This window comes from Desmodus rotundus, chromosome 1 (genome assembly GCF_022682495.2).
Source record: "Desmodus rotundus isolate HL8 chromosome 1, HLdesRot8A.1, whole genome shotgun sequence".
NCBI classification, from domain to species: domain Eukaryota; kingdom Metazoa; phylum Chordata; class Mammalia; order Chiroptera; family Phyllostomidae; genus Desmodus; species Desmodus rotundus.
Genome location: NC_071387.1, coordinates 201,430,170 through 201,450,910, shown reverse-complemented (window position 1 = coordinate 201,450,910; position 20,741 = coordinate 201,430,170). Strand labels below are relative to the sequence as shown.

The following is a 20,741-nucleotide window of genomic DNA, read 5'->3' as shown; positions in this document are numbered from 1 at the left end:
TACATGAAAAGGTAATCAACATCACTAATCACTAGGGAAATAAATACAAATATAAACCACAATGAGATACCACTTCACACCCAATAAGGATGGCTATTATTTTTTAAAAGAAAGAATAGAGTAGAAAAAAGAAGTGCTGACAATGATGTACAGAAAATGGAACCCTTATGCACTACCGGAAGGAAATGGTACAGCTGCTGTGGAAAACAGTATGGTGGTTCCTCAAAAAATTAAAAATAGAACTGCTATATGATCCAGCAATTCCACTTCTGAATATACAAGGTCTGTCTGGAAAGAGTGCAGCCATTGACAATATAACAAGAACAGTTTGCACAGCATCGATATAACCTGGCAGCAAGGAGAGTGGACTGGAATGTGCATGCATGAACAATGACGACCTCACTGTACTAGTCAGTGGGGGGCAGTAGACACCATTGAGTCAGCATATGTACTGTGTGGCCATCACATTCAAAATGACTGAGCTAGTAGAGCAACAAATCTGCATCAAATTTTGTGTTCAGCTTGAATATTCTTCAGCAGAAACTATTCAGCTGATAACGAAAGCCACAGCTATGGGCAACTGGTGATTGGCAGCTTCATCACGACAATGCACCCACTTATGCATCACATCTGGTACAGGGTTTTTTGGCAAAACATCAAATCACCCAGGTGACTCAGCCCCGCTACAGCCCAGATTTGGTGCTCTGTGACTTCTGGCTTTTCCCAAAACTAAAATCACCTTTGAAAGGGAAGAGATTTCAGACCTTCAGTGAGGAAAATACAATGGGGCAGCTGATGGCAATTGGGAGAATTGTGTGACATCCCAAGGTGACTACTTTGAAGGGGACTGAAGTGCCGTTGTCCTATGCACAATGTTTCTTGTATCTTGCTTCTTCTTCAGTAAATGTCTCTATTTTTCATGCTACATGGCTGGATATCTTCTGGACAGACCCTGTATACCCAAAATAATTGAAAGCAGGGTCTTGGAGAAGTGTTTGTACACCCACCACATTCAGACCAGCATTAGTCACGATAGCCAAAAGATGGAAGCGACCCAAGGGTCCATCAACAGATAAATGGATAAACCGAATGTGCAACGGAATACTATTCGGTCCTAAAAAGGAAGGAAATTCTGAAACATGCTCCGACATGGATGAACGTGGAGGATATTATGGCAAGTGAAATCGGCCAGTCACAGAAGGGCAAATACTGTATAATTCCACTTCCAGGAGGTATTTATAGTAGTCAAATTCATGGAGACAGAAAGTAGAATAGAGGTTGCCAGGACCAGGGAAAGAGGGAAATTGGGAGTTATTGTTGAACTCATACAGTTTCTGTTTCACACGACGAAAAAGTTCTAGAGATCGATTGCACAGCAACGTAACACTACTGAACTGTACACTTACAATGGTTAAGATTGTAAATTTTATGTTCTGGTATCTTACCAAAACTAAAAAATAATAGCGTGATAAACTTTAGGCAAGCTCAAAATAAGCCATTTATCAAATGTTTAACATCTTTCTCCAAAAATGTAAAGTTACATGTCTAAAATACTGCAGAAAGAAAAGACAATTTCCTATCTAATTCTCACAGCTGCTTCCAATCCTTCAGTAAGTAGCTCTTCCCAAACCACCTCTGAATTACCTTCAACCCCTTTAATGTCATAGAGCAAGCTGCAATCCTGGAGAACATTTCTCAGTAACGTGACTTAAGAGTACATTGTTAAATAACTTTTTATACTTGTAGGAGGGCTGAGAAACTCAAGACGGCTGTCAGTCTGTTCCATGTGTCCATGCCTCTGTTTCTACTTTGTTCATCAGTTTACTTTGTTCACTAGATCCATACATAAGTGAGACCATACAGTTGTTTTTCTCTGACTGGCTTATTTCTCTTAGCATGATAATCTCCAGGTCTATCCATGCTGCCACAAATGGTTAAGATTTCCTTCTTTTGATGGCCAAGTAGTATTTCGTTGTGTAAATGTACCACAGCTGTTTTATCCATTCACCTGCTGATGGGCGCTTGGGCTGTTTCCAGATCTTGGCTATTGTAAAACTACTGCTGCAGTGAGCATACGTTGCATACGTTGTTCGTACCTACTAAACTGAACAACTGATGTGCCTTTTCTATCTTCTGTCTTCTTTAACATTTAAAGGAATGCAAAAACTAACTACATAACTCTTGTTCTTAGGAATACTTTCTAGTTGGGAAGGCAGAAGAAAGTAATCTTCAGTCAGTAAAGCAACCCTAAGTAAAATTTTAACATTAAACTGAGATTGAGAAATAGGAAAAAATTTTAATTACACTTAATTCCGTTTTTTTTTTTTAAAGGTTTAAGATAAAATTAAACATGAGTGAAAAAGAGCCAAGAGGTGAAGGATATATAGGAAAACATAAAAAACCTGTTAAAAAAAAAGGAAAAAATAAAAGCAAAAGATAAAAAAAGAGGAGATTCCACATAGATAAGTAACACATGAAAGACTTTGGAAGGGCCGATTACAATAGTATTAATAGAATTATGAAGTGTGAATAATTCAAACCTCTAAACCTAAGATAAAAAATATAAAGTGTGGAAGGGGAAAAACTCAGTGTTATAAGCAGCGAAAGGGGAAAAAAGAGTAGAGAGATTTCACTACTTTATAGAAAGTACTTGGTTGGCCAAAGAGTTCGTTAGGGTTTTTCCATAAGATGACTCTAGTGGTGCTTAGTTGATTTTAATGTCATTAGAAACAATTTTTGTTAAGTTGTATTGTGACAGCTGTCATATCAGCATAAACCTTTTTAAAAATCAAAATTGGTGAATTTTTATGTAGCCACTTTAATACAGAAGATGGAAGAAAATAAGCAATATTTTTGTCGTATTATGCTTTATTATTTTAAGAAAGGTAAAAATGTAACAGAAACACACAAAAAATGACTTGTGCAGCGTGTGGAGAAGATGCTGTGACTGATCTAACATATCAAAGTGGTTTGTGAGGTTTCACACTGGACATTTCACACTGGACGATGCTCCACTGTCAGGTAGGCCAATTGAAGTTGATAGCGATCAAATCAAGACGTTAATTGAGAACAATCAATGTTATACAATACGGGAGATAGCCGACATAACCAAATATCCAAATCAAATGTTGAAAATCATTTGCACCAGCTTGGTTATGTCAATCGCTTTGATGTTTGGGTTCCACGTAAGTTAAGCAAAAAAACCCTCTTGACCATATTTTCACAAGCAATTCTCCACTGAAACGTAATAAAGATGTTCCATTTTTAAAACAAATTGTGACGGGCGATGAAAAGTGGATACTTTACAATAACGTGGAACGGAAGAGACAGTGGGGCAAACAAAAGGGAACCGCCGACCACATCAAAGGCCAGTCTTCATCCAAAGAAAATGATATGTGTATATATGGTGGAATTGGAAGGGAGTCCTCTTTTATGAGCTCCTTCTGGAAAACCAAGTGATTAATTCCAACAAGTACAGCGGCCAATTAGGCCAACTGAAAGCATCACTACCGAAAAGCATCCAGAATTAGTCAACAGAAAACACGGTCCTTCCATCGGGATAACAAAAGACCTGTGTTTCTGTGATGACCAGGCACGCGGTTTGGCTAGAAGTTCTGACATCCGCGTATTCACCAGACATGGCACCTTCAGATTTCCATCTATTTTGGTCTTTATAAAATTCTCTTAAAGGAAAAAAATGTCAATTCTCTGGCAGACTGCAAAGGCACTTGGAACAGTTCTTTTCTCAAAAAGATAAAAAGTTTTGGGAAGATGGAATTATGAAGTAAGTTGCCTGAAAGACAGCAGAAGGTAATGGAACAAAAACGGTGAATATGTTGTTAAATAAAGTTATTGGTGAAAATGAAAAATGTGTATTTTATTATTACTTTAACACCAAACGAACTTTTGAAACAGCCCAATACTAATGATGAGGAGGGTGGGGAAAAAAGAGTAGAGAGATTTCATTACTTTATAGAAAGTACTGGGTTGGCCCAAGAGTTCATTCAGTTTTTTCCCATAAGATGACTCTAGAAGAGCTTAGTTGTCTTTAACTTCATTTGAAACAATTTCATTAGATTGTATTGAGACAGCTGTCATATCAGTGTGCATTTAAAAAAAACATACTAATACTAATGATAGTAAATACTAATGACAGGAAATGCCCTTGGATAGAGGAAATACTAATGACAGTAAATATCCTTGGGTAATGGAAAAAGGTTTTGAGAAAGAAGTAAATGTACCAAGGGATTTTTTTTTGAGAGATGGACAAGGTTTCTGTGGATCCAGAAGATAAAGCATATGGCTATATGAACTAATAAAGGATACAAGGGAGAACCTAACATTTTCTCATAATTAGAAGAAAGGTAGTCAATTGAAAAGGAGACCCAAATTTTCATATAAGAGGCGGCATTAGAAAAGATTTGATTAAAATACCTCAAAATGTGGAAAAAACTAAAATAATTTTTTTAAATACCTCAGAATAAATTTTACATTTGTTAGTAAAATGTAAAATTACATTTGTTAGTTTATTTAAACTTCAACAAAATTTAGGTTATAACCGCATCAAATCTCAGGATATACTAAATCTTAGAATCCACAAAGAATGAATCAGGTATTATATTATGGGAAGTATGGTGTAATTCTTCCAACTAAAACTTATAACAGCATAATATGGCATCACAGACTTTATAGACTGACTTTAGCAGGATTACTAAGAGGGATGTTTTGCAAAAAATATTCAAGGTCTTCATCAATTTTCTCAAAGGCTCTTAATCCTATGCTATTCAAATCATTTATCATCCTTGCCAATTTTCTCTTTTTCAATTAAGAACTAACTCCAGTGAAAGACAAATACCATATGATCTTATTCACATGTGGAATCTAATGAACAAAACAAACTAACGAGCACAACAGTCAGAGGTATAGAAGCATGGAGCAGACCGACAGCTGTCAGAGTGGAAGGGGGAGGTGGAGACCGGCTGAAAGAAGGTGAAGGGAGTAGCCAAAGAACATAAATGCATGACCCAAGAACATGGACAATGGTGTGGGGACTGCCTGAGGGAGTGAGGGGTGCTGGGTGGAGGGGGGCAGAGGGGGAAAAGTTGGGACAACTGTAATAGCAAACACAGTAAAATATAATTTAAAAAATAAAGAAAGAACTCACTAACTCGAAACTAGATCCTCATTTGGCAATGGTTTTGGGTGGAGTGAAAGACATCCTTAACATCACTTCCATAGATGTAGTGAAATTTTACATCTGCTAGATTTGCAATTCACTACATATACATCTGTATCTCTAGGTCTACATTTAGATAGATCTATATAGAGATATCATATTGACAGTTTACTTATAACTGAGGAAACTACAATCCGACAGTCAGATAAAACATACCCTCCTGCCTTCCTCATTGCACTTACGTCACGCTTTGTATTGTCTGCATAGACTGTCTTCCCCACTACACACACGCTTTGTATTGTCTGCATAGACTGTCTTCCCCACTACACACTACTCACTGCAAACAAAGAAAAGAGTCCAAACTAGCAGTGCCGTCCATATTGCAGTTACACAGAATGTTGAACAAAACAAAACCAGTGCACAGATGCAGAAAGGACCCACACTCTGGACTGTTCCTGGCAGCCACCTGAAGGGACACAAAAGACCCCGTGGCAACAGGAGCTACAAAGCAGATGGCCTTTTGACAAGGGAACAGTGGCAGGGCCAGACTGGAAACACGGGGGAGAGTATCGAATCCTGAGTTTCTAAAGGACAACCGTGACTAGATCAGAGGCTAACCTGATTCAGTAAAAGGTTCAGGGGGACGAGTAACGAAGACCACCGCCAAGGATGGCTATTCATTCAATAAGTATTTCTTAAGCCTTTTCTACGTGCTAGGCACCTGTCAAGCCACCAGGATACAGTGATAAAAGAGACAATGTACTTGCCCTCATGGAACTTGCATTACTGTGAGGATAAAGACAATAAACCAATAAACACACTGTCAGATAAAGCAGAGATGGACAGAACAGTGGCATGGAGTGGGGGTACTTCTAGGAGGTGGTCAGGGAGGTACCACTGGCACAAAGACTACAGTAAAGTGAGGAAGCCAGGGTAAATTCTGAGTGCTATTCCACAGAGGAACGAGTAAACAGAAAGACTCTCGGAGGGCACAGCGGGGTTGTGAAAACAGAAAGGCCAATGTGGGTGGACGAGAGGGTGCGAGACACAGAGAGGAACAGGGTGAAGTCAGAGACATGTGAAGGGGCCAAGTCATGTAGGGCTTTAGAGATCAAGGCAAGAAACTCTGACTGCTTTATAACGTGATTGGAAGAAATTGGAGGGTTTACAGACAGGAAAACAACAAGGGAAGCAGGGAAGTAACAAGATCTGATATGTTTTTAAAAGATTGGATTACTCTGGTGATCAGAGAAATAAACTTCTCCGACCTTACGGGCTTAAATCTTAAATGATAAAGAGGATACCCTTGATATCCTGCCATTTAGCCTTATCCTATGCAGGAAGCTGTTACTGCTCTAAAAAGCATTAAGATTTTTTTTAACTATAAATATATTTGTTATGACATTGCCAGATCATCAAGAATATAATTTTTTCTGCATTATTCTTTTTTTGAAAGTAATTATTCTAGAATTAATTTTAACCTAAACCTCACTTGTTCCAATTTGTAGAAGATACTGTTTTTAGGTTTTTTTCCCTTCCACTGTAGACAGGAGACAGTTGAAAAAAATGGATGCTTGCCAAAGACAAAATGCCTCTATTGCCCCCTAGTGTCCATCGTAGAGAATGAAGACCTTCACACAGCGATTTGGAAATGGTAAGGAATACATTCACTAGGTTTTGGAATAGAGCTTCTAGCATCCTCTACTGACAGAATCCTGCAGTTGTAATTAAATTTCTCATTTGAAGAACATTAATTTTCTCTAAAGTTAAAATCGTTAAGCTTCCTCAAAATGTTTGTCTAATTTTTTTTCCAGTAAGCTGCAATTAAATTAAAATTGGTAATTAGTCAAATATTGGTAATGAATTATAATGAAAACTATGATAAAACATAGAAATTCTGAGTGTTTGGTATGTGTCTACCCCTATGTTTCGCGTATATATGAATCATCTCATGCTGATATCAACTTCTAAGAACTAGGAAGAGACTTTTTTCCACTTCCAATTCTTAAACCTTTCCCTACGCATGAGGGGCAGAGACTGACTGATACAGGTGGTTGGCCGTGACCAGGGCCAAGGGGATGAGAAGCCTCAGAGCAGAAGTCACAGAAGTGCAGTGGTGGCCCAAACTGAGACTCTCCACCACAGAACGTGCTAGCCAGGGAGTCAGAGAAAGTTCATAGAAAACAGGTGCTCGCAACTAAAAAGTCACTGTTACATCTAGCCTTTAGTTAGTCATGAAAACGCAAGTTTCAATTTTCTGTAGTAATGGGAAACAGGATAGCAAGGATAGTGGAAATCCTTGATAATCCCAAAGTCTCCGTTTAATTATAAGTTACAACTTTCTTTACCTTTTAAACAAATCAGAATCATGCAGACGTAATAGATACGACTTAGATTTGATTTTTCACCTCTTTTCTCTGACCCTACCCACTTGAATTTTTATTCACTTGATAAATTGAAAGAAAAATAACAGTAAACTTTCACACTAAATACTTCTAATTATTTAACAGCTGGTGTAGTTTGAAAAAGTTTAATAATGGTTTGCATTCCATTTTCATTTGCATTATATTGAAAGGGCAATTTTATTACCACTGCATATAAGTGGAGTAAAGTAAGAATGAGTGAAAAGCAAGCTTGTTATCAAAAGAAATCATGATATATAACATTAATATTTCCAATCCAGGGACTTCAGTGGTAACACCAGACCTACTACTAAGCTACTGAAGTAAAATGCATATAAAAAATAAAAAATAATACTCATAAGCAGGCAGTATAGTTCTTAATGTACATAAAGAACTAATCAGGTAATGGAAATGTCCTATATTCTTGTATATAAAGTTGTCAAAAGTCATCAAACTGCACCTTTAAAGATCTCTGCACATTATTATATATAAATTAGACCTCAATAAAAACCATCATATATTTTTTTTAATTTTGTGGGACTGTTTTAAGAAGAGAAAACTACAACTATTTCGGCCTCATTTGACAAGGAGGCTCATAAGTGGTTATGGGTTATACAATTAACTAAATAACATCATTGGACTGTGGGGCAGCACTTACAATTATTAAACTATTATCTAAATTGTAAGCTTAGGACAAGGCACACTTAATGGTTGTTACAGAAATAGGTGTCTAATTACACTTCTGTGCTCAGGTTTCCTCTGTTCACTCTTCCATTTTCCATTTAAAACTTGGGCTTGACATGTCACAAAGAGAAAACACTTGTAAAGGTCATAAAATAAACTCTTCAATTATAAAAATCAAGTATGCTCAATCCCACTTGACAAATATTTACTCTGTACGTACTATATGAAAGACACTACCCTAGAGGTCGTAAGAGTTTTTAAAAATTACGTACCGCTTATATGCAAGTCCTTATACCTGAGGTCATCACATATAACAGCAACAGGGGCACAGAGGAGTGAGGATAAGCACACAAATAATGATTTAACAAGGAAAGCAGCACGACTTTGCCATGGGAGGTAGAAACCAGGCCTGAGAAGGAACACGTGGAGCTGGCGTGCGGAGAAGGTGCTTGGAGGAAATCACATTTGAAAAGGTCCCTAAAGGCTAAACGGACTTTTTAACAAGCACAAACTGGAGGAATGAGAAGGAAGCATTTAAGTTTCGATCAGTATCTACTCAAAACTACCAAACTCCTTTCTCAGAGAATATTAATGGGCAAATAGGAATTGGTGAGATGTGATACATTCACGAATCAGACCTTCGATATGTTAATTAGCCTATACTGATGAAAGATTAGACATATCCTTGAAAAACATGTCCTGAATTACTGATAGAGGCAGTGCTACATAGGGGTCAAGTTACATGTAAGTTGTGGAAAGTAGTAAGAGAGCAGGGAGCAGGTAAAAACACTTTTAAAAAATAATACCATAAACTCAACTGAGGGAAAACTGATTTTTGTTTACAGGTATAAATCTCCTCACTGATGGGGCCCATTCCCCTAAAGTGAAGCAGTTACAAATGCACTTCTGTTATATCTCTTACTGGGAATCCTTTTGTAAAGTTTATAAAGTCATTTTTTATACCTCTATGTCCTTTATGAATATTTCAATGATTCTCTATATAAATGAACTTGACAGATACATAGTTGACTAAAATCTCATCCAAGACTAGCTTTATAGAATCTTCATTTAACAAAATGAACCAAAAAGATTACAACTCATTTCTGAAGAAATTAAAAAAAAAAAAGCTACTAAACAGCAGAACATAAAAGACACACAGGAATTCAAATGAAATCCATGCATGTTAATAAAGTAACCAAATCCTAAGAGTTTAAAGACTGCATTAGTATCCACAAACTTTATCTTTTATTCCTTTGGAAAAAGGCAACTAATATGTCCACAACGAACAAAATAAAGTAAGTAGAGTGTGTATATGTATGTCATGCAATGTCAAAGGACTATACACAATGGCTAAAATGACCTCCAAAAAAGGCAAATAAATAACTTGCCATTACTATAACAGCAAGTACTAAACACTGAGTACAAATTTTTGCTCACTACAGAGTTGCCATTTGGTTCCCCAAATTATCCATCCTGTTTTTTTTTTTAACTATTTTTTTTATTTTTTTAATTGTTGTTCAATTACAGTTGTCTGCATTTTCTCCCCACCCCTCCCCCCACCCCATTCAAACCTAACTCCCTCCCTAGCTCCTGCCCCTTGGTTTTGTCCATGTGTCCTTTATAAGTAGTTCCTGAAAACCCTTCTCCCCACTGTCCCCCCCCCCCGCCCCCCCGCTCTCCTCTGGCTATTGTTAGATTATTCTTAACTTCAATGACTCTGGTTATATTTTGTTTGCTTTTTTCTTCTGTTGATTATGTTCCAGTTAAAGGTGAGATCATATGGTATTTATCCCTCACCACCTGGCTTATTTCACTTAGCATAATGCTCTCCAGTTCTACCCACGCTGTTGCAAAGGGTATAAGCTCCTTCTTTCTCTCTGCTGTGTAGAATTCCATTGTGTAAATGTACCAGTTTTTGGATCCACTCATTTACTGATGGGCACTAAAGTTGCTTCCAGTACTTGGCTATTGTAAATTGTGCTGCTGTGAACATTGGGGTGCACAGGTTCTTTTGGATTGGTGTTTCAGGGTTCTTAGGGTATAATCTGAGCAGCGGAATTGCTGGGTTAAAGGGCAGTGCCATTTTTAGTTTTCTGAGGAAATTCCATACTGTTTTCCACAGTGGCTGCACCAGTCTGCATTCCTACCAATGATGTACTAGGGTTCCCTTTTCTCCACATCCTCTCCAACACTTGTTTGTTGATTTGTTTATGTTGGTCACTCTGACTGGTGTGAGATGATACCTCATTGTGGTTTTAATTTGCATTGTGGTTTTAATTTTTAATTTGCATCTGATGGCTAGTGATGCTGAGCATCTTTTCGTGTGTCTCTGGGCCCTCTGTACGTCCTCCTTGGAGAATTGTCTGTTCAGATCCTTTGCCCATTTTTTAATTGGGTTGTTTGTCTTCCTGGAGTGGAGTCGTGTGAGTTCTTTATATATTTTGGGGAATCAAACCCTTGTCAGATGTATCATTGGCAAATATGTTTTCCCGTACAGTTGGTTCTCTTTTCATTTCATGCACTATCCACCCTTTGTAATGGAAGCACTGAATTCTAGCTAGAATCCTGACTTCCTAAAGTACATACTGTATTTCTCATGTGAAAGAAAGATACAAAGTTCAAAATATGTAGCCTTCTTTATCCCTCTGCCATCCTGCTGACAAAAATGCGGTATTAATGGCTATCGCTTGAGCATCCATCTTAATGCCTGCATAATGAGGATGGCAAAACAAAAACAAACAAAAAACCAGAAGCAGCCTAAATCTGTTGTATTCTGGGCCTGCAAACTAATTCTGGTCCATTTAACTTGATTTCATTTATGTGACAACTTTAAAAAAAGGCTTCTACCTTGTTTAAGCCATTGCTGTTTTCCATTTTGTCAGCAGCCACCAAATTAGTAAAGCTCTAACGTGGGCAGCCTGGCCACTTAGAGCAGGCCCCGCCCCACGGCTCCAGGTGCGCAGGAAGCAGGGCAGTGCTACCAGCACAGACAGCCGGGTTTGAACCACTTCTGCCATTCAGTACCCAGATAAGGGAGCAAACAAGTAAATTGAATAACTTATTTAACCTGTATGGGGCAAAAGATGAGGAAATTAATTGCTTAGTTAATGGCACTTTTTTACATTTTTGTACTGAAAGGTTTATACTTTTATTTATACTCAACACATTTCTCACTGTGCTTACTCCTAATCTGTAGTTGTTGTTGCTCCTATTCTGAAACAGGTATCTTTTTTTCATTTTCAATTTTTTAAACTGGATACTATTAAATTAATTTGTCATAAAAGTTCTGAGGAGTTCCTTTCCATTTTAGGTAGTCATATTAAATACAGTATCTAACTTCTTTCCTAATGTGTAGTCTTGGTATTTCCAGTTTGACTTGTTTAATTGGCAAAAATGTCTAGAATAATAATGTGGCAGTTACCATCCTTATTGTATTCCTTGTCATTTTTAAGATTTTATTTACTTTTAGAGAAAGAGGGAGGAGAGAGAAACATCAATGCGAGAGAGAACATCAACTGGTTGCCTCTCACAGGTGCCCCGACTCGGGGTGGAATCTGCAACCCAGGCTTGTGCCCTGACCGGGAATTGAACCTCAGTGTTTTCCTTTGCGGGACAACGCCCAACCAACTGAGGCACACCAGCCAGGGCTGTATTCCTGATTTTAAAGAGAACACCTATAATGTTCCTTACTTATAACACTGACTGCTGGTATGAAATATGAATAATTATTTAATATGGTATAAAAGTTTCCTTTTTAGTTCCATTTTTAAATGTTTTTATTAGCAATAGTGCAAAAAATTTTAATCCACATTTTGCTACATACTAAAATAGATGACCGTGGTAACGATACATAGCAGGCACCCTTTGAAGGGTTCTGTATACGTTCATGAACTCGTTTAATGATCCGTACAACTGCAGCTGATTAGCCCCATTTCACAAAGGAGAAATAAAACAGAGAGGTTATGCAACTTGCCCAAAGGCACAGGGCTGACAGCGCAAGAGCTCTGTCTGGTTCCAAAACCCACTCTCTTAACCACTGCTCTTCATTAGCCACCTCCCCCCCCCACCCCCCCCCCCACCCCGCGCCTGTATTTTCCTTCTTTGTACTGCCTGGATTACTGCTACAGTACCCAACCAACCATGGAAACTGGGAGACGACCTAAGTGGCTACCGATGCTGAAGCAACCTGGATTCACTAAGGGACTAGCAGTAATGGAGATGGACAGAAACGGAGAGACCTGGTGTAAAACTTGGAGACAGAGCCAATGAGACCAGGTAGTGAGTCAGGGCTGGGATGCAGAACACGAGGAAGAGAGAGAGGGACCAATGAGGGAGACTAGGTTTTGTGGCCTACCCACAGCAAATATTTAGGACCCTGCTTCCCACGTATTATATAAACTGTATGTTCCCTGGTTTCCTATTTTCCTTTATTCTTCCTAGTTTTTACTTTCTTATAGCATTTCATTATATTAAATCCTTTTTGGAACATAGTAAGATATAAACTTATTCACTAGTACAGTACTTAACATTTATTTTCTATAGGCGTTCGATATTATTGCTTGGGGTTTTTTCTCCTACCTGTTCTAGATTTTTTACTTAACATCTGAATTGCCTTGCAATGAAGGACTATAATCCTTCATCGCGTTTAAGCCCATTATTTGTTTGTAATTACAGGCAGAGCTTATGATCAATGTGGAAACTGGAAAATAATAAAAAAGTATAAGGCAGGAAAAAAAAACCTTATCCTCATTCCCACAACCCAGAAGCAAGCAAGAGAAACGTTTTTCCGTGCATTTGTATCATTACTGTCTATACAGGTTTACCTCCCTTCCTAGTGCTACTGAAAACTCTTATTAAACATGTTTAATGACTGTATAATATTTTTATGAGTGTATAATTCACCTATCCTTCCCCCTATTACTAGATATTTACTTACAGTATTTCTAATTATTCTATAATTTATATACATCATTTATTTTCAAACATTTTTGGACATGAAAGCTTTCTGTCAAGAGAAACCATTTTTTTTTTTTTTGGACCATGACATTTGTTTACATTTTGCCTTTAGAAGCCAGAACAAGCCCTGGCCAGTGTGGCACAGTTGGCTGGAGCATTGTCCCGTAAACTGAAGGGTCACAGGTTTGATTCCCAGTCAGAGCACATGCCTAGGCTGTGGGTTCAGTCCTGGTTGAGGCACATGCAAGAGACAACCGATCAATGTTTCTCCTCAGTTCCCTCTTGAAAACACATAGGAGGGATCCAATTCCACACCTACCACCCCCAGAGCACGTTCCATGGGTCACATTCCAAAACCATTATTATGAGTACTGCTGTGATAAGTAGGACTTTGTGCATAAAGCTCTTTTCCAAATTTCCTCAGGATAGACTCGTAGAAGTGGTATCGCTGAGTTTAAAGGAGATGAACATTTTTTGAGTTTAAAGGAGATGAACATTTTTTTAAGACTCTTGATACTCAGTAACATAGGTTCAATAATAAAAACAGCTGTGAGAGGAACTGGCTCAATTCCTAGAATAACAACCTGTTCATAGACCTTCAAAGAACATGACGGTGATGATTAACAGACATAATTCGAGAGAGGCCTAAAATACATAAAAATGAGCACACTTCAAAAGGCCAGGAGCTTGCTGCCGCTCCACGCCATCTTCAGAAGCAACTGAACACTGACGCTTCTAGAGAAATCAATTTCCATACATTATCAAAGAAATATTTCCCACAAAGTAATAAAATAAAATTACTCCTAAGTTATTTGGGAGAAAGAATATTCTTATACACATTTTCTATGTAACCTTCACAGTGGCTTTGCCGTCACAGAGAGACAAGGCGGCAAGTCCACAGCCTCCTTCTGAAGAAACAGCACTATGTTAGCAACATCTCATGTCCTTCAGTGTCCATGATGCATGACAGGCCATAATTCGTGGAGGCACGCTGAGACAGCTGACCGATGGCCCCTGTATCAGCTGTGACTCTGGATCAGCAGCCAGGTGCCTTCGCTCCAGCACAGGCTGCAGCTGTCGAGGCAGGGCCCACCCCCGACCGACCGTGTCCACCTATCCTGCAGGTTTCGGAACCTAAGCACACTTGGTTTTTCAGTGACCAAAGGTAATTCTTACACTCAGACTCCGAACCACTGGATTTTTAAAAAGTTATTTTAAAAAATATTTTCCCATTAATTTCAATAATACTTGCTGAAATATGTAGCCTCTCAAGTATGTGAACTTGGCTGCTTTCCGACTCAGCAGAATGTCTCAGGCTTCGCAAGTTTCTGAGCAACAGAGTAATCAAATTGTACTCAGGAATCCCCAGATGGAGTCCTGCCTACTGTGGAGGTCCATTTTCACTCACTAGGTTAATGAGTACTATGTATCATTTGCAGTGTGGCCCATGTTACATACAGATAGTTTAATCTTGAAGCAGTTGAGGAGAAAGGGATTGAAACGAAAGATCCTAGAGGCAAAGAGACAAGATAAGTGGTAGAAAATAAAAGTTTGATCTTAGCTGTTGAATTGAGAATACTGTTGGAGCTTAAATACGGCCATGTTTCAAGAGTGGTCAGAAGCAGGACCTGAAGTTCAAACGAGATGCTCTGAGTGAACAGGGGTCATGAAGACAAGAAGATGGGAGACGCTCACCTCCAGCCAAATGTGAAATGATAAAGTAAGCGAGGATACGTCCTCAGGGAATGCTTACGGTTGGGGAAACACGACAAAATATGAAGCAGTAAAAGCGACTCTAGCAGAAACGTAAGCACCACCAGAACAGAGATGTGTCTGCTTCCTTCATTGCTATGTCCCCAACACCTGGAACGTGCCTGATGCCTACAAAGTGCTCAATAAATATCAGCTGAATATACAAAGAGATAGGCAGCAGACCAATAGTACAATGAAATGACAAAGAGTTTCACGGAAGGGTAAGTCCACATGGCCCAAGACTGCAGAATGGGAACTGAAAAGGGGCCCTGGGATTTGGGTGTTTGGAGTCTGTCCTGGAAGTCTCTGTGTGAAGAGTCCAGGGAAATGGTAAGGGCAGAAAGGGCCAACTAAGATCTAAGGAGGAAATGTGTGGCCATAAGGCAGAGGTGGAAAATGTAGTTGCTTTTGAGACTTTTGGTGATAAAGAGAAAGAGGGCATTGTATAGCTTGAAAGGAAAACTGAGTTAGAAGACAATTTTAGTGTGCTTGCAAGCTTAGAGCCAAGAGCAGGTAGAAAGGAAAAATCTGAAAGCACAGAAGGAAACAAAAGGCAGAAGTTTGATGGCGAAGAATGCAAGTACGAGACAAAAATGGGGAGGAAGTCAAGGGCGCCTACAGGATGGCTATGCCTTAATAAGTAGATGGGACAATTCTTATATATCCCAAATTGTAAAACTGTAACTAGCATTTTAATATATTTGACAATCTCTTATAATTTTGCTTAGAACTACCTCAAACTTATTTCCTGAAGTAACTAAATTCAGTTTATGAATCAACAAGCAAAAAATTACTAGACCCTAAACCCAACCAACCACAAACACAAGATTTTTTCAAAGGCCAGAAACATCTGAACTCAATGCTGAAACAGAGGCCAAATACTGCTATGCAAAGTGCCTAAAGTGAATCCTGCTCATTTGTCTGGACCCCACAACATTCACATTCAGGACAGAAAAGAGCAGATTTCCTTTGCCTATGATCCTTGACGCCGTGTTGGTGTAGACAGCTGCCAATATCCCAGGTACCAAATACAGCACAACAGAAAAGTATCAGAACCTAAAAACCAGTCTGAAGTCGCCATTCATCTACTATCAAAACACAAAGTCTAAAAACCGAAGGCCTCGATTCAAGGCCAATACAATTTATTAGAATCTAGGAAGACACTAGAAAGCCACAACTCACAACATACTCAAATTTCCAAGCTGTCTGCTTTACCCACCATCTCTGCCCAGCTGCGGAAATGCTTGGTGTGTCTAATAGAGAGAAGGAGAAATGAAAGAGAGATAAGAAATCCCCCACTCCTGTTTTATCTCCCTTCTGAAGTTTCAGAGTTAATCCACAAACAATACTAATAAGCTCTGCATTATTCATTAGTGTACACTTTAAAACTGAGGCTGCTGCCCCAGCTGGGTGGCTTCATTGGCTGGAGCATTGTGTTGTACACCAAAAGGTCGCCGGTTCAATTCCCGGTCAGGGCACATACCTATTTTGGGGTTTTGAGGCTCTGGTCAGGGCTCATGAGGAAGGCAACCAATTGATGTTTCTCTCTCACATTGATCTTTCTCTTTCTCTCTCTCTCCCCACCCCCCAACCTTCCCCACCTCTAAAAATTCAATAAAACATATCCTTGGGTGAGGATTGAATGAATGAATGAATGAATAAAACTGAGGCTCTTATTGGAATGCTTTGACTTGCATATTATTTTATCAGCATTTTCTTTTTACTGTGTTTATAATAACAAGACATCATAAAAAGACAAAGATTTATTTCCAAAAAGAATCAATGCATATAATCCTTTAAAAAAAAAAAAAAAAGCAAGCTGGTACTCAATCTCCTGATAGACATTCATTCATTACACCATGAAAAGCTAAAGCTGACAAATAAAGCGGGGATATTATATAAAGCAGGGTTTCTGAGCCCCGCACCCAGGATGGTTCGCTTGTCTGCATCGCTGCACTCTAGGTTTCCTCCACATCAGTCCACGCCAAAGGTCTGCCTTTTTGTTCATCAGCTTTCCATTCTAGACAACCTGAATTTCCCATCATCTTGACTCTGTGCTTACACACTGAGCCTTTGCTCCTGCCATTCGCTCTCCACAGACAGGATGTGGCCTTCCTCCACCACCTACACCAAAATGTAACCCTCTACAAGGCTCATTCAAATTCCACCCCCTGCAGAAAGCGTTTCTTCTGTGCACTGCTCTGTGACTTTGATCTCGGCAGCCTCATCTTCCCACTTGCCCCTAGTGAGAAAACTCAGCCACGCTCTAATCACGTGTCATTCACCACGGTGTCATGCACTTGCGTGGATTTAGGCCTTCGCTTTAGCAAATGTTCTCCTGCTCACAACACCCTTGTTTCTTTCATTTCTGTTCCCCAGCCCCTCGTTAGCCTTGCAAGCCTGAAGTAGTCAGCTCAGGCGAGCATCACAAAATACACAGGCTGGGCGGCTTAAACATCGGAAGTTTATTCCTCACAGTTCTGGAGGCTGGAAGTCCACGATCAAGGCGTCAACGAATGTGATTTGTGTTGAGAACTTTCTTCCTGTCTTGCAGACGGCAGCTCTCTGGTGCCTCTCTCCTTGTAAAGACACTAATCCTATGGTATCAAGACCCACCCTTATGACCTAATTTAACCTTAATTACTTCCAAAGAGGCTCATCTCCACATACAACCACAACGGGGGTTGGGGGGTAGGGTGTTAAGGGCTTCAACACATGAATTTTGAAAGCACACAAACATTAAATAGATAACATTCTCACATTTAATACATCAGCCTAAATATTACCTAGTCTGTGAACTACCCAAAGCTAAGTACATCTTTCTCATGTCCATAGCATGTTGTGGGAAAGAAGTACATAATAAATCTGTGTGACGTGGGTGTATGCTTCTGGTTGTTTCTGATTATCCACACGCACTTGAAAAGAAACAACAGATGAAGGTTCTGTATGTGTTCAATAGACAAAACATATACATTTGTATTGTTCAAACCTTCACGCTTACTAATTGTGATCTTAACAATCTCTGAATCTCCCTATATGACTGTAGGTTCTCCATTTCTCCTTGTAATTCTATCAATGTTTGCTTTGAGTATACTGTGTCAAATGCACAGAGGTTAAGGACTGCCAATTTTTCCTGGAGAATACACTATTCTTTTTACCACCAGGTAATGACACTCATTTTGCTAATTCGGATTAAGAACTTAAAGCTTATTTTGTCTTAAATTAATTTTATGATACTAATCAGTTATCTTTGGATTACTATTTTCTTTTCTTTTTTTAAAAAGATTTTATTCACTTACTTTTAGAGAGAGTGGAAGGGAAGGAGAAAGAGGGAGAGAAATATCAGTGTGTGGTTGCCTCTCACGTGCCCCCCACCACAGACCTGGCCCGCAACCCAGGCATGTGTCCCAGCTGGGAATCAAACCAATGACCCTTCGGTTCTCAGGCTGGCACCCCATCCACTGAGCCACACCAGCCAGGGCTGGATTACTATTTTCCTGATATATTCTCTCCTATTCCTTCTTCGTTCAACAATTCTGTGTCAATACAGAATTTAGGGGTATCACTCATAAACAGAGTACGTGTGAATTTTTCCATCCAATCTGAGAATTGCTGTCTTTTAATTGGCAAGTTGGGTCCATATACATCTATTGTGAATAATGATTATTTGTATTCATGCCTACCACCTTATTTTGTGATCACTACCAAGATTTCCTGCTACCTCTTTTGTTTCCTTTCCTGCCATGTATGGAATGTTTGAGTTTCATTCAATGACATATGGACAGCACTGCAGTGAAAGTCGTGCAGACAATAAGAGGATGTGTTTTCTGCAGGAATTTTAAAAACAGTAACAAAATGAACTAAAGATGAGTCTACTTTATGCAATCACCATTTGCTGACAGTTCTAAAAATCTCAGTTTAGAAATTTATTTTTTGTTATGTTTGCTATTAGTGCAGAGTTTTAATAACATGTGTAAACTTCAAATTAGCGTATTTTTACCTTTTAATATCCCATTCAACACGAAATGAATTGGAAGATTCCCAGCTATGCAGTCCGCACCACACATGCGCACCATGCCCGTGCTCGGCTGCACGCGTTGTCGGATAACGTCTTTAATGGTTCGAAATCGTTCGAGCTTATTTCAAGGCTAATTCCACACCTCCAACCCATGTCCTACTGCACGCTTCCGCATTTCAAAAGCAAGTGCAGATTCAAAACACTGATTATTGAGACAAAGACAAAATTAGAGTCTTCCATTCTGTTACTCTTTGACCACCAGGGTTAAAAACAAAAGATGGAAGAATTCAAAAGGGCAACATGTGAGCTCCTCAACAGACCACATCAAAAACATCCTAAAGCAACGAATCATTTAATGACAACATTTGCCATTATTTAGACATTTTCTCTGATTTTTGGAGACAAAAACTCTAATAGTTTTTACCAAATATATTAGAAAATGAGGAATTTTCTATAAAACAGATTTTAGTAAAAACATTTCAAAAACAGAGATTGTTTTTTTTTTAGCCAGTAGAATTGATATTAAAAAGAAAAAAGATATGGTCAACACCACAGTTTGGAAATTTATTATTAAACATGATCTTTAATGAAAATGCCAACTTTATTCTTAAGTACTTCTTTTCCTAATATTATATACACCCAAGCACATATACATGGATGCATGTTTGTACGTATATATGTGTATATCATTTCGTGCAAAAACTTCTTTCAAAATTAAAATTAAAAGCTTTCTTTGATCCACTGTGACAAACACAGATGGACAAATCTGCTACACCAGGTGGACGTGAGTGTGCAGAGACTGCCCGGCCTGTGGAGTCACTGAGAGATTTGCAAAGCTGTCAGTTTCTCTTCTGACCATTATCTGTGTCATTTCTTAATTACTGCTAAAAATAACTTATCGCACAGAGGAAGGTGGTATTAAAAAATGATCCATTCCAGGTATCAAATACACAAAGTATACCAATGGTTTCCTTTGTGTTTTTCCTTTTACTATTTTTGAGGTTATACAATTTATTTCTATTCTTTGAGCAATTACTCTTAACACTATAAATTACATGCTCACCTTAAACTAATCTGAAGTTAATTACTATCTCTAGCCTCCTCCAAATAATACAAGTTCTTCAAAATGAATGAACTGATTCCACTATCACATCTTTCACATTATTTTTCACAAAAATTGGAGATCCACTTGGTTTTTAAATCCACTTGGTTTTTAAATCCCACAAATTTATTCATCATTGCCACTATTTATACTCCCTGTTTATAAGATTTAATAAAATATTTATTAATCAATTTCTTTTTTAACACACTGCTTCCGGCTCTCCACGTATTATTTTTGAATTCTATTTCTTCATTCCTGAAGTGCATCCTTTAGAGCTGAACTTTCAACAAGGGCTTTCAGTAGTAAATTCAGATTTTTTTTTTAATTTGTTCTCACTCATGAAAAACAGTCCAGCTGGGAACTGATAGCCACACTACTCCAAACTACCCCACTGAGTTTTAAATTACCACTGAAACACTTACTTCCTCCTCTTCTGAATCGCCGTCAGCATCATCATCTTCTTCCTCTTCTTCATGAAGAGGGGGCGGCAAACGACCGATGGCTTCCTCTACTCGATGAACTGGCTCTTCCACCATTTTAGGGGGTAGAGGAGGGCCAATCAACTCATCGTCAGAGGAACCGGAGCTCTCTTCACTTCCACTGCTGCTTGTGTCACTGAGAACAGAAACAGGACTCTTCGCCTCTGCCGCA

The 20,741-nt window shown here is 38.7% G+C and overlaps 1 protein-coding gene across 1 annotated transcript in view; it reads right to left on the bottom strand.

Moving 5' to 3' along the window:
• WDR70 (WD repeat domain 70) overlaps positions 1-20,741 on the bottom strand; it is a 224,809-nt gene that overhangs the window by 187,057 nt on the left and 17,011 nt on the right. Inside the window, exon 5 of the mRNA XM_024578576.4 lies at positions 20,513-20,705. Within this exon, the coding sequence (XP_024434344.2) occupies positions 20,513-20,705 (193 nt within the window). The remainder of the gene's footprint in view (positions 1-20,512; positions 20,706-20,741) is intronic.